At 36.4% G+C, this 15475-nt stretch overlaps 1 protein-coding gene across 1 annotated transcript; it reads left to right on the forward strand.

The window, feature by feature from the left end:
- The first annotated feature begins 9444 nt into the window (after positions 1-9444).
- Positions 9445-14948, forward strand: LOC141386682 (uncharacterized). The gene is made up of 2 exons (XM_073955602.1): positions 9445-11817; positions 14814-14948. Exons 1-2 carry the CDS (start codon positions 9445-9447, stop codon positions 14946-14948), a joined length of 2508 nt encoding a protein of 835 aa, XP_073811703.1.
- The last annotated feature ends 527 nt before the right edge of the window (positions 14949-15475 follow it).

Consider the following 15475-nt stretch of genomic DNA (forward strand, 5'->3'; position numbering starts at 1 on the left):
GTACAGCCCTGACTAGGGATTCAATGACTTCATTCCCGTACATCAAGAAAAAAGCGTAAAAGGGTTTAAAAACCATGTTTTGGAGTTGTCTCAATCGGAGTGGAAAAAGTACTTCGCCAATAGGTTTGAGCGCACGAAAAAGTGTATAAATCATGCTGGAGACTACTTAAGAAAACAATAATACAGTTTTTGATGGTGACTATTCGCCTTTTCATTGTTAGGCCAGATAGTTATTGTTCAGCCCTCGTATTACCGCCTTGAAAGATTTGGAATGGAATGGGAAAGTCGTGTTAACTATATCTAAATGTTATGTATTGTCTTATACCCGCATTGATACAAAAACAGCTTGTCTCCTTCCAGACTCAACATACATTTTCGTGCGTTTGTGGGCCTAAATATTCACAACACAGTCTACCCTAAAAAGACCTTCTTCTTATATTACACCAATGGCAATTGGTTGGGGTTTTTTGAACATTCGGGTCATTATCGATGCAAGTGTGCAGAATAAAATGATAGAGTAATAACAAAGATCATCCATCTATATGTTCCCCCAACATCCCCGAAGGACAAGGCAGACTTTTCTCATATCAATGAGTGAACGGTGGCAACTTTGAAAAAGACCACAAAGAAAATGTTTGAAGGAGTGGCGCTAAATATTAAGACATTTCCAGGCTCATATCTCAAAAAGTAAGTCACGTTAACAACGACTATCCGCTATTTTAACACGACCTGAAAAGTAGCCTTAAAGTGGATTAAAGCGCAAAGTGTTGGTCACCGTACGAATTTTAAGAGCTTTGAAGTTATTATATCAGGGCGCATGAACAAGCCCACGAAAATTTATATCGCTGTAATCAGAATCACAAGAACTACATTCGATGAGGTGGTGTTATCAGATACACACCTTCTTGGAACTTGATGTACGTTTGGAATAACTTATAAAATGCGCAAAGTTTGGACCAGGGCTCGACTTCGATTCCAGACCAGTTTTTTCACGAATGCCTCTCTACAAAAATATAATATCGCTGTAAACAGGGCCACTAGAAATACCTTCGGTAAAAATTGCCAAAGTACCCTCGAACACAACCTTAACCGCTGAAAACTGTTGAACATTCGTGCAGGTGGTACTCCAATGAGTGGACCGATAAGGTCCACTTTTGAACATAAATTAAGTTTGGTCAAAATATTTCGAGATCCAAAGTTTGGACCAAATCAGTTGCTCCGTTTATGAGGTACCATTTATCGAATATTTTCGAACTTTTGTGACGGAGGTGCTCGCAGGAGTTGACCTATATGACCCATCTAACAACTTTTGGATTTGGCGCAAAATACACTCCACGTCAGTAGAATAGAACACCTACATTTTTGTTAATGTTAGCTTATTTATTCCAATACGAATGAATCTGCGTTTTTAATCTTGTGGGGATTTAAAGTCTATGATGTTACGTACCAAACACAGAAAAAATTATGTTTCTAGCTCTTCGCGAAATGATTTTCTGATCAATTTGCCGATAGTACTATGAAAAATAGGCATTTATTTTTGGTCATCAGGATAGAACAGTCACCTTATTTTCGCGAATTTTTGAGATATTAACGCCGAATGTTCTTTCAGTCGATAAAGCGAGGCCTTCTAATAATTTTTCACCAAAGAAACCCTATAAATTATTCCGCGGACACCGAAATAACAGCGTTAAAGGGTTTAAATTGACAGATATTTTAAACATCTCGGAATATCAATAGGAGTCGCGCAGTTATGTCATATTTCTTCACAATAAGATAGAATATGACACAGACAACCTCGACGGATACATTCGAGTGCTTCGGATGCTGAAAAGATGGAACATTTTCAAAATAATTATGAAAAACGTCGAAATTTCTTATAAAACCCTTGATATTTTGTTAAATAAAATGGTTTTTGCGCGAACAAGTCCGCCGTTTAAAGGTTTGGAAATATGCTCCAGATTTGGATGAAGATAATCTGATACGAAAACAACCGTTATTTTAATGCACTGAGGGAAATTTTAGTACTTTGTAAAACAACATACGAAACCTAAAACCTCAATTTCCATGACTGTGTTTTCCCGCGAAAACGGGGCTTTTACATTTGCGAGCTCAGTTAAAAACAAGTAAAAAAGCATTAAGTTCGGCCGGGCCGAACTTTTCATACCCTCCACCATAAAATATTCATTCCTGTCCCCAACTTTAAGTGAGTACGTTAAAATGTCAGATAATGTACATAAAATGCTTCATTCGGGAGGCCCTTTTTTATGGTGCCTATATCTAACTGTTGAAAATTTTTGGTGGGCTAGAAATTGGGAGGTACTGTTATATAGGGGTTATAATAAAACATGGGCCTATGTTGACAGTTTTTGATGGGAGCTTTTAATGTCAAATAACTCCTAATTCGGTTAAAAAATTTAGCTAGAATCCTCAAAATATCGAAAATCGGTACATAACGTGGGAACTTCAAATGTCATTAACAGCTAGTTCGAAAGTATCTGGGCTATACGAAAATATGAACTTAAACGAACAATTTTTGTTGACTTTTAAATTTCAAATTACAGAAAGTTTGTCCAAAAAAATCCTTAGAAAATCATGTGTTTATTTTGGGGCTATACAAAAACATGGACCTACGTTCGGTTGAACATTTTAAGTAAAATCCTCAAAGTACCGAAAATCGGGAAGTATCGTTATATTGGGGCTATGTTGAAAATTGTTGATGCAGATGTGTGGTGACCACTACAACCTTCAAATGCCAAATTACAGTTAGTTCTGTTAAAAATTGTAGCTAAAATTGCCAAATTACTGAAAATTGGGAGGTACCGTTACATGGGAGCTATATCCGAACATGGACCTATGTTGACAATTTTTGATGGAGAGGTGTTGTGACCACAACTTTTGTTATATAAGTTTAGTTACACTTAAGAACCCTAAATGTCAAATTATAGCTATATCGGTCTGAAAATGTAGATAAAAACGTAAAAATACCGTAAATCGGGGGGTACCGTTATATGGGGGCTATACCAAAACGTGGACCCATGTCCACAACTTTTGTTATATAAGTTTATTGACATTTAGGAACCCTAAATGTCAAATTATAGCTACATCGGTCTGAAAATGTAGCTAAAAACGTAAAAATACCGTAAATCGGGGGCTACCGTTATATGGGGCCTATACCAAAACGTGGACCTATGTCCACAAGTTTTGTCACATAAGTTTATTGATATTTAAGAACTTCAAATGTCAAATTATAGCTTCATCGGTCTGAAAATATAGCTAAAAACGTAAAAATACCGTAAATCGGGGGTACCGTTATATCGGGACTATACCAAAACGTGGACCTATGTCCACAAGTTTTGTTATATATGTTTATTGACACTTAAGAACCCTAAATGTCAAATTATAGCCAAATCGGTCTGAAAATGTAGCTAAAACCGTCAAAATACCGTTAATCGGGGGGTACCGTTATATGGGGGCTATACCAAAACGTGGACCTATGTCCACAACTTTTGTTATATAAGTTTATTGATACTTAAGAACCCTAAATTTCAAATTATAGCTAAACCGGTTTAAAAATTTAGCTAAAAACTTCAAAATACCGCAAATCGGGGGGTACCGTTATATGGGGGCTATACCAAAACGTGGACCTATGTCCACAACTTTTGTTATATAAGTTTATTGATACTTAAGAACCCTAAATTTCAAATTATAGCTAAACCGGTTTAAAAATTTAGCTAAAAACTTCAAAATACCGCAAATCGGGGGGTACCGTTATATGGGGGCTATACCAAAACGTGGACCTAAGTCCACAAGATTTGTTATATATGTTTATTTACACTTAAGAACCCTAAATGTCAAATTATAGCCAAATCGGTCTGAAAATGTAGCTAAAAACGTCAAAATACCGTAAATCGGGGGGTACCGTTATATTGGGGCTATACCAAAACGTGGACCTAAGTCCACAAGTTTTGTTATATATGTTTATTGACACTTAAGAACCCTAAATGTCAAATTATAGCCAAATCGGTCTGAAAATGTAGCTAAAAACGTCAAAATACCGTAAATCGGGGGGTACCGTTATGTGGGGGCTATACCAAAACGTGGACCGATATAGCCCATCATCGAACTTGACCTGCCTGCAAACAAAATACGCATTTTCCCAAAATTTCAGCGTCCTATCTCCATTTTTGTGGATGCTAGAGTGATTACCACAGACGGACGGACGGACGGACGGACGGACGGACGGACGGACGTGCTCAGATCGACTTAGAATTTTACCCTGATCAAGAATATATATACTTTATAGGGTCGCAAATGAGTATTTCAATGCGTTACAAACGGAAAAACAAACTTAATATACCCTCCATACTATGGTGGAGGGTATAAAAACTACTAATTAGTAAAATCCGGCATATAGAGCATAACCTGGTCCATTTATATTGGAGCATAACACTGTTGAGAACAGTCGCGGACACCGAAAAAAGAACACATATAAAACTCGAAGTCCAAAGGGTGTGTTCAATTTAAAAAATGTGCTAAAATTTCCCTCAGTGCATTAAAATAACGGTTGTTTTCGTATCAGATTATCTTCATCCAAATCTGGAGCATATTTCCAAACCTTTAAACGGCGGACTTGTTCGCGGAAAAACCATTTTATTTAACAAAACATCAAGGGTTTTATAAGAAATTTCGACGTTTTTCATAATTATTTTGAAAATGTTCCATCTTATCGGCATCCGATGCACTCGATTGTATCCGTCGAGGTTGTCTGTGTCATACTCTATCTTATTGTGAAGAAATATGACATAACTGCGCGACTCCTATTGATATTCCGAGATGTTTCAAATATCTGTCAATTTAAACCCTTTAACGCTGTTATTTCGGTGTCCGCGGAATAATTTATAGGGTTTCTTTGGCGGAAAATTATTAGAAGGCCTTGCTTTATCGATTGAAAGAAAATTCGGCGTTAATATCTCAAAAATTCGCGAAAAAAAGTGACTGTTCTATCCTGATGACCAAAAATAAATGCCTATTTTTCATAGTACGAACGGAAAATTGGTTAGAAAATCATTTCGTGAAGAGCTAGAAACATAATTTTTTCTGTGCTTGATACGTAACATCATAGACTTTAAATCCCCACAAGATTAAAAACGCAGATTCATTCGTTTTGGGATAAATAAGCTAACATTAACAAAAATGTAGGTGTTCTATTCTACTGACGTGGAGTGTATTACGAAATTTTTGTGGGAGAAAGAGGAGTGCACGGATATAGTCCATATTCGAATTTTATCTGTATCTGGTAGAATGTGCATCGTATGGATCAAATCGGTAAGTCCCTTCGAGAGTTATCGTGCCATAATTTTTGCTAAAAATGTTGATCTTTTTAGGGGGAGGTACCCGAAGGAGTGGGCCGATATGGATTCAAAATTAAAATAAGTTTGGACAAAATATTACGAAAGCCAAATATTGGACCAAATAGGTTAATGCGTTCGAGAGTTATCGTGTGCTTCAAACAGACAGACAGACGGACGGACATTGCAAAAACCACTCCAAATTGTCTGAAACGGATTTCGTCTAAACATACTTGTGGTCTAAAAACCTTACTTCGATGAAGCACATTTTGTCCCTCGTTAGCATAAATGCTGAGTCTATACCCTCAGCACCAAAATACAATTTAGAAAGTTTCCATCAGATCTTTTGCACGAGTATATTGTGGAAGGAACTCTTCCCCGTAAGAAAATCTGTAAGCTTTTAATATACATATGTGAAAATTAAGAGCCAATACAAATCGTAAGGACTACATGCAGAACATCAGCTACGGGATTCTTTAGGGTTCATAATAACACTCAATAGCAGCTTTCATCCCCAAAGGGAATTTTCCACATCCAGACCTTACATTTTGTGTCACAGTGTAGTCAGCAGGATTTCCCATAGAGATGATAATGTCTTTCATAGGAGTCCAGCAGGTCCTTCAATAGAAGACAAGGATGATTTCTCATAAAGGACAAAGAAGACCAGCAAGGGTTGGATTCTTGATATATAAAAATTTAAAATGAAAAATATTTTCTTTAAAATATTTATTTCCTTCATACTTTTTTTCAAAGTCAATACCGAGTTGTTCGCGTAACTAGTGAATAACTACCAATTTCGCTAGCTACTGGTAAACAGCACCCCAGCAAAATGTTCGATGCCAATGATGCCATTCAATCATGTGTGCAAGTGATCTGGCATGTCATCTTTTTAAGCATCTTCGTCGAAGAATTTTATATGAGCGTGGACCCCAAAAGATGTTATTCATTTCGGGATCCAAAGCATGTCATTTACACCAATGCTTTGAAGTGTCATTTTCACCAATGCTTTGGTATGTCATTTTCACCAACCCATTGCAAAGACATTATCATTACGACGAGAGTTTTAACAACGTTAGTTGTGATTTCGAGTCTCCGACAACATCAAGCCTACTGAAAATAATTAATCTGGACAAATTCGCTGAATTTGCCATTATTTTAAATGAAATCTAATTTAAAAATCTATTTTGAAATTCTATTTATTTAATTTGAAATTTATATTTAATAATTGTGAATTATTACTATCGTGAATTATAGTATTAGTATTAGAATAAGTAAAATGAATTGTACTCATATTCTAATTAGTTTCGTTAAGTACCAATTACCTTCATCTATCTCAATATCTCTCTTTAACGAAAAAAAATGTAAATTGAATTTATAGCTTACCTAGTGCAAATCCTTTTGTATTGAATTCACTCTTTATATCGACTCGCACTGGTAAGCATCTCTCCTCAACTCTTCTAAATCAATAAAACCTTTTGTTGTACGTTTTATAACGTTTAAGAAAAGTACTAATTGGTTTATTTTCCCTTCTCTTTCTTCTAAATTATTCCTCATTGGCTATGAGGAATAATTTCTAAAGCAACAAAAACCGCATTACAGTCCACTCCGCAGCGTTTCGTTGAAGTCTGGTTTTGTCTCCTCTCTCAGCGGAACTCCATCCGAACATACATAATAAAAGGCTACATTTATTCATGGTCCATTCGCTGCCTTTCGAAAACATCAGCAAAACAACACATAATATGAGGTAACATCAAACATCTCTATCGATACTCTATTTATTTGCCAGCGAGTCGGTGAGTGCATTTTCAATTTTTACATACATTAGAAAAGTGAATATCAACGAGAAAGAGTGTGTGTGCAAACAAAAAGGGAAAAAATCCAACAAGAATCGCTAAAATCTATCCATAATTACAAAAACAACAAGTGCCATAAGTAAAATCAACGAATTTGTGTAGTGATAGAACAATTAACTCCACTAACAATAATAGTTCAACTCTCACCAACAAGGAAAAAAAGCTCAAAAGTGAGAAAAAATTAAATAAAAATCAACAAGTGACTGGTATTTGCAGAAAAAACAACAAAAAATTCCATCTCTGTGCTGTGTGTTGATAGCAAAAAGTTAAATTTAAAAAGATCAAAGAAACACTCAAAAAAATTTGTTATATATTTTGTGTTCGTGATAAAAAAAATATATAATGAGCATATAAAAACGAGAAGATAAATAGATTCCGTTTGAAAAATATTGCGAGCTAAAAAATTCTTTGAACATGAAAGGTCAATAACCTCAGTCTCATAAAACAGTTACATACATATATAAGTACATATATACAGTAAATAAAAAACAGCACACATTTGGAAAGTTTTCATAAAAGCAACAAATACCACGTTAACTGCAATTATTTATCAGCATATAAGGTAATAATACATATTATTACATACATATTGGCACATCTCATAACATAGAAAAAGTCATCTCATATATTGGAACTATCATTATTTTTTGAGTGTACGCATTTATCATCGATAAATTAAATACCCAACAGAAATAATCTCCACCAACAATATCATCGTTAAACAAGCACCACTCTCATTTCTTAACTAAACAAACGTATATACATACACACACAGCGTATATAATTCGAACCACGCTTAGCTAGTGGAGAGAATACGACACAAAGAAGACACGAAATAATAACAACAACAACACAGCATATGATACCGCTCACTATACACCCAAGCAAAAATATTAGTTCATTTCTCAAAGGGGGTATAGTCAAAGAAAAAAGTCAGTTAATTTCAACAAAATAATTAAATGCAAGAAAATTTTTCGGAATTCTCATACGATTAAATAATTAATACACTAACACTGCATGCAATTATACTTACTCATCTCATATATATCATAATATATTAAACATAATATATTTTTTTTCAGCATATAAAGAGATTGTGTTTTAAGAATGTGCAAGTGAATAAAAAGAAAGTTAATAATAATAATTTGTATGCAAGACTAAGTGCTTTGTTTGGAAAAATAACTTGAATAACTCAAGAAAATAAAATTCTTTGGTGAAATTTTTTCGAGGATTTTGAATTTTGGAATTCTTTTGGTGAAATTTTTCGAATTTTTAATTAAAATCATTAATAAAGTGAAAGAATATCAATATTTAAAGCAATTTAATAATTTTTCCGTCTCAAGTGTGCCATTCTTAAAGCTACAGTGCTCATCTCTAAAACATATTTGTGAATTTTAAACAATTTTTCTGTGGAAATACGCTCAAAACGTTGTTTGAGTGCTATTTATTCAAATTTTCAATTTTTTACACGTTTCCTTTTGGGGAAATCTAGTTTGTGAAAATTTTATTTGGGAACTTCGTGAAAATTAAGCCAAGGCGCTTCTAAAATTTTTCGTTTTCAACCTACAAGGCTCATCTCTTTGAATAATTTGAATTTTTAAACAATTTTTTCTGTGGAAATATCAGAGTGCGGGAGTTATTTTCTTCAATAATTGAATACTTTTCAATCTCAACGAATTTTATGAAAAGCTTTGTGAAGTAATTTCTCTAAAATAATTGTGCGAACACAACTTTTACTCAGTTTAAGCGGAATTTTCAGTGAGTTTTAATTTTTTTCGGATTTTCAACTGATTTTCGATTCAATTTATATACGGTTTGGTAGTCACCCTATAAAACTACAAGCTTCTCTTTCAATTGGTTCGGTAGTCACCCATTAAAACTACAACTACATGAAAACATTGTAAATTTTTTGGAAATTCGTGAAAGTTTTAAAAGTTTGGGAAAATTTGAAAAGTTTAAATTTCAAAGTTGGAAATTTCTCTCTCTCTATTCAATATTAGTTTCAATTAAACATACTAATTTTTGGAATTACTCGTCTCATTTAAGCATTTTTAAAAGAGATCTTGAAGAAATTCATTTGTCTAATTTCACACTCGATATATCTTTTCTCAATTTGAATATAATTGATAGTTGAAGAATATTTCAAGGTTTCAACTACTCGAAGTTGAAGTTGCTCTGACCCATAGAAGAATTATTATCGTGATTAATATTTTTAATTTTGGGATTTCACTTAAAAAGTCAACATGTCCATCTCTGAAAATAGTGCCAATGATTCCTTGAAAGCTTCCAACAGTAATGTTGTTGCGCAATCATCTCCAGAACTTGATGTGTTTCTCTTTGAATGCGATCATTTAGTCAACTTTTGCCAGCAGTTTGATCAAAGTGACATTACGGATCAAACTGACTCAGTTTTACAAGTCAAGTTATGCGATTTAGAGCAAAGATGGGTAAATTTACAGAAAGCTTACAGAAATATCATGTTGTCTCCTAAATCCTCTAATGTAAAAGAATTTAAAGAAAATGCAAAAATCAATTTTAATGCTACTTCTGAAGCATATTACACGGCCAAGTCGCAAATTGAGGACATTTTAAGAATGTCAGCTGCTCACAATCAGCAGAATAATGGACAAAACGTTCCTCCAGCTAGCTTACATCAGTCTTCTCTTGATAACTCAAACATTTGTATAAAGGTTCCTCCATGTGACACAGAGATATTTTCAGGGGGCTATGAAGAATGGCCTTCTTTTCGTGACATGTTCACAGCGGTCTACGCCGACCACAAACAATTGTCCCAGGCTCAAAAACTTTATCATTTGCGAAATAAGACCAGAGGACCTGCAGGGGCCATAGTGAAACGATTTCCGCTCTGTGATGACAATTTTCAGTTAGCATGGAATGCGCTCAAATCTCGATATGAGAACAGAAGGGTCCTTGTAGATAATCAGCTCAAAATCTTGTTTAACATTCCTGTGGCTAAAATGGAAAATAGCGAGTCTATTCAAAAAGTTCATTCTACGGTCAATGACTGTCTTTGTACCCTAAAAACTCTCAAAGATGACATAGAAAGTTGGGATCCAATCCTTATATATTTAGTCTCTACCAAATTACCTGATGAAACTCTATCTCTTTGGGAGCAATCGCTCAAATCACATCGAGAGTTGCCAACATGGGCTCAACTAGACGAATTTCTTATAAATAGGTTCGAAGTAGTTGAACGAATATCGAGCATTCGACAAACAAAAGTGTCTCAATCCTCAACTTCTAATAATTTCCTTAAAAAACAACAAAACTCCTCTCAAGAAAAGGTTGATTTTAAGTGTCCCTATTGCAAGACGAATCATCAGATCAGGTCGTGTCAAGAGTTTCGAAAATTGTCAGTACAAGAACGTGTAGATTTTGTGGTAAAAAATAACATATGTTTCAACTGCTTATCCGCTGGTCACATGAAGCAAAATTGCAAAAGTAATAATACTTGTTTGATGTGTCACAAAGACCATCATACACTTCTTCACATAAACAAATCTTCTTCAGAGAACTTTTCTAAGAATTCAAGTCACGGTGACTCGAACAAGAAGTCTTACAACCCAAATCACTCTGCTTCCCTGGAAGCTCCATCAACGTCAAAACTAAAACGCTCGTCTCAAGTTCAAGCCAATTTTTGTGCCGATAGCAACACAATTCTTCTTCGAACAGCTCTAGTTCAAATCGAACACATGGGCGAATTATTTACACTGAGAACTCTAATTGATCCAGGTTCTCAAAGAACTTTCATTTCAGAAAGAGTGCGAAACTTATTGCAAATTCCCACCTCTAAAGGTTGTTTCGAAATTACTGGCGTTGGAGGCCAAATACAAACTTCTGAGAAAGAATGTGAGTTAGTTATTGTCGCCCAGAAGCACAATATACGTTTTTCGATTACGGCTATCGTATTACCCAAAGTCGCTCAATCGCTTTCTTCTGTTACTTTTGAAGTCCCTAATCCTCAAGCTTTGGAAGATATCGATCTGGCTGATCCATCCTTCAACAAATCGTCTCAAATAGATCTTATCTTGGGTAATGATTCTGAAAGGTTTATAAACCTAGAAGGTATTAAAAAGAATATATGTGGCAACGCATCTGCTTACAACACAATTTTTGGTTGGGTGCTCAGTGGCCCCATGCAAATTGAACAAGTTCATTCGTTCACCTCTCGAATTGTTGAATCTGAAAACCATTTAATAAGCAATTTGTTAAGGAAGTTTTGGGAACAGGAAGAAGTTCCACGCACTTTACCCGTCTCCGTCTCAGATGAATTCTGTGAAGAATTTTACAAGAAAACAACAACGCGCTCTTCAGATGGCCGTTATGTTGTCCGATTGCCCTTTAGAAACGAATTTTCTGATACATTATCTCTTGGCTCTTCAAGGTACATAGCCTTAGCCCAATATACTCGTTTGGAAAAAAGTATTGCGAACAATAATGAGTTGGCGACTGAGTACAACAAAGTTTTAAATGAATACTTGTCGTTAGACCACATGGAAGAAACCTCGTCTCATGAGCTATGTATTGAAGGCAAATACTTGTCATTTTATCTCCCACACCATGCTGTTGTACGGCCAGAGCATAAAAGCACGAAAGTAAGAGTAGTTTTCAACGCGTCTCGCAAATCTAAGTCAGGATTTTCTCTTAACGACGTTCTTCATACGGGTCCCACTCTTCAAACAGATCTAATTTCTGTAATCCTTAATTGGCGTAAATACCCCTTTGTCTTCAGCGGAGACATTCAAAAAATGTATAGGCAAATTCTCGTGCACCCACACGATAGAGCTTATCAAAGAATTCTCTTTCGATCTAGTCCAGAAGATCCTATTAAAGACTACAACTTAAAAACAGTCACATTTGGTGTGAATTGCGCACCATTTCTCGCAATACGCACACTACTACAACTAGCAGAAGACTCTAAAAGTGAATATCCTCATGTCTCTAAAATAATTCAGCAAGAAACATACGTTGATGATATATTATCTGGAGGCTTCACTGTAGAAGAAGCTATCAAAAATCAGCAAGATCTTATATCGGTTCTCAATAGTGCAGGATTTCCTCTAAAAAAATTGACAGCAAACGATAAAAACCTCCTTTCAACAATCTCTACTGAAGATCTTTACGATTCAGAATTTCTCAACTTACAAGAAAATAGCTCTACAAAAACACTTGGAGTTAAATGGAACGCTTTAACTGACACTTTCTCATATCACATCGATTTAGTAAGAACAAATCAAACAATGACTAAACGTCAAGTACTCTCGATAGTTGCTCAACTCTTTGACCCGGCAGGTTGGATAGCCCCAGTAATAATTCGCGCGAAAGTATTGATGCAGCATCTCTGGTTAGAAGGTATCGATTGGGACGAAAAAATTAGCGCCGAATCAGAGGCAAAATGGAATAATTTGTTGTCAGATTTGCAAAATATTGGTGTAATCTCAATTCCACGATGGATTCAGTATTTCCCTCATTGCAGCCAATTTGTTTGCCAAGGTTGGAGCTTAACGGTGTTGTTTTGCTCGCAAAATTAGTTAACTACGTTGTATCTACCTTCGATTTCAAATTCACAACAATAAATTTATGGACAGATTCTTCTATTGTACTAGGTTGGCTTTCCAAACCCCCATGGTCATGGGAAACATTCGTAGCGAATCGAACCGCCCAAATACTAGAGTTAATTCCAAACGCCGTTTGGCGTCACGTTCCTACCCACGACAATCCTGCTGATCTGGGTACCAGGGGTTGTAAACCTCAAGACCTTTCACCAAATTCAATGTGGTTTCATGGTCCACATTGGCTTACGCATCCATCAACAGAATGGCCAAAGAAGAACTTTATTGGTTCCCCTGATATAGGCAAACGAGCAAACATAACGAGTATGGTTGCAACAGAGAATAAAACAGATCCGCAAGATTCCGATTTTTTGAAACCAATTTCTACGTACAAACGTGCGTTAAAAGTCTTTGCTTATGTTGGCCGTTTCTATCGAAATAGCATAAGCAGACTCCACAATTCATCCAGAACATCCGAAGAGAACTTAACACATTCCGAATACTCTTTAGCTAAATATGGGCTAATCATTTACTATCAAAAAATGTTCTATGAAGATGAATATAAGTGCTTGGAAAACAAAACTGAAATTTCGCCAAAAAGCTCCCTAAAGTCACTTAATCCGTTTCTGGATTCAAAAGGGATAATGCGAGTTAATGGCAGATTAGCTAATTCATCTTTACCATACAATGAAAGATTCCCAATAATTGTTCCAAATAAATCTCGATTTTGTCGTTTATATTTAGAGCATTTGCACACCTGTTTGGCTCACGCTGATTGCAATCTTATGTGTAGAATGGTTCAGACTGAATTCTACATTTCTCGTCTCAAAACAAAAGTCAAAAGTATCATACATAAATGCAAAACATGCATTATTTTCAAACATAAATGTTGTTCACAAATTATGGCTCCTTTACCACCGGAAAGGTGCAGTTTAACTCCTCCGTTTCACATCACTGGAATAGATTTTGCAGGCCCTTTCGAGCTAAAAAGTTCTATTTTGCGTCAATCTCCAATAATCAAAGGTTACGTTTGCTTATTTGTTTGTTTCACCACAAAAGCGATCCACTTAGAGCCCTGTTCAGAGTTGTCAACAGTAGCATTTGAGGCCGCACTTGCTCGTTTCGTTGGGAGGCGAGGACTACCCTCACGGATAGTATCGGATAATGGGAAGAACTTTCTAGGTGCTAGTCGACATCTCGCAAAAGAATTCTGTAGTTTCCTGAAATCGTCAGCTAAGGACATTTCTGACAAATATGCTATTCATGGCTTCGAATGGAAGTTTATTCCACCCCATGCCCCACATATGGGCGGGTTATGGGAGTCGGCTGTGAAAAGCTTCAAACACCATTTCAAGCGCATTGCTGGAGCTCACAGATTTACTTTCGAACAGTTGGCTACAGTACTGGCAAGAATTGAAGGCGTTCTTAATTCGCGTCCTATCTCTGCTGTTTCAGAAGATCCTTCCGACTTCACTGCACTAACGCCTGGACATTTTCTTCGAGGATCTCCTATTATGGCATTACCAGAACCTACAAATCAAAATTTGTCTCTCATAAATAGGTGGTTGAAACTGAAGGCAATTCATCATCAATTCTCTCGCAGATGGAAAGATGATTACCTAAAGGCATTACAAAAGCGTTACAAATGGAAACGGACATCCCCAAATCTAAAAGTCGGTGACTTAGTCGTCGTTATGGACGATTTGTTGCCTCCAAGTGAATGGAGATTAGGTAGAATCACCAACACTCATAGCGGATCAGATGACCAAGTCAGAGTAGTCGAGGTAAAAACTGCTTCCTGTATCATAACTCGACCAATTGTCAAACTCTGCTACCTGCCTTTATTGGACGATGATGCATCAGAATAACACATCAACTCTAATTTTCATCCATCAATTCACAAAAATCATTTCAGTTCAGCTCTAACTATATTATAATCATTTGGTAACCATATCATATCTCATTTTTCTTTATCTCATCTCATTTACTTTCATTTCCAAAATTTGAAATGGGCCGTACTAATATTTGTCCCATTTCAGGTCAAACAGCAGCCGAGAAATCTACCAATGTGTTGTGTGCAAGCAGCGTCATTCCTTGCGGTTCTGTCCGGATTTTGTGATGATGAGGGTGCCAGCGAGAAGGAACATCATTCGGAAATACAAGTACTGCCTTAATTGTCTAGCCAAGAGTCACACTGTGAAAGATTGCCATTCTAAAGATGTCTGCCGCAAGTGCGGTTACCAGCACCACACCATGCTCCATCCCGAATCGCAAGGCAACTTTCGACCAAATGTACACAGCCGTCTTGCACTACCCAGCCCTGACCGCAATGAGTCTAGTGAGTTGGCTCGCTACACCCCTACGGCACATCAGTCAACATCGCAGCGCACATACCGATCGGCCCGCCGACCTTCCTTCCAACAACGTCAGTCACCACAGCAACACCGAACCAGAGCACCTCAGCAATTCCAGCAAAGGCAACAACCGAAGCGTTTCTATACCCGCCAGGTTCACCATAACAACTCTCCACAGCGTACGTCTACACGCAGAGTTATAATGCCAAATCAAAGGGTGTTATCGCAGGCCATTAAATCTCTGGCGTCGGTCTTATGCGTTTCCGCATCTGTTGCACAGGTGCAAGGCCGGGGCCATGGACAAATTCGCTGAATTTGCCATTATTTTAAATGAAATCTAATTTAAA

This window comes from Musca autumnalis, unplaced genomic scaffold (genome assembly GCF_047663935.1).
Source record: "Musca autumnalis isolate F117 unplaced genomic scaffold, ASM4766393v1 scaffold_5, whole genome shotgun sequence".
Lineage (NCBI taxonomy): Eukaryota > Metazoa > Arthropoda > Insecta > Diptera > Muscidae > Musca > Musca autumnalis.

Excerpts from the sequence above, each read along its gene's own strand:
- LOC141386682 (XM_073955602.1), top strand. The coding sequence starts at position 9,445 with ATGTCCATCTCTGAAAATAGTGCCAATGATTCCTTGAAAGCTTCCAAC. Across the intron at positions 11,818-14,813 it reads CAGAGCATAAAAGCACGAAA|GTCAAACAGCAGCCGAGAAA; the intron begins GTAAGAGTAGTT and ends GTCCCATTTCAG.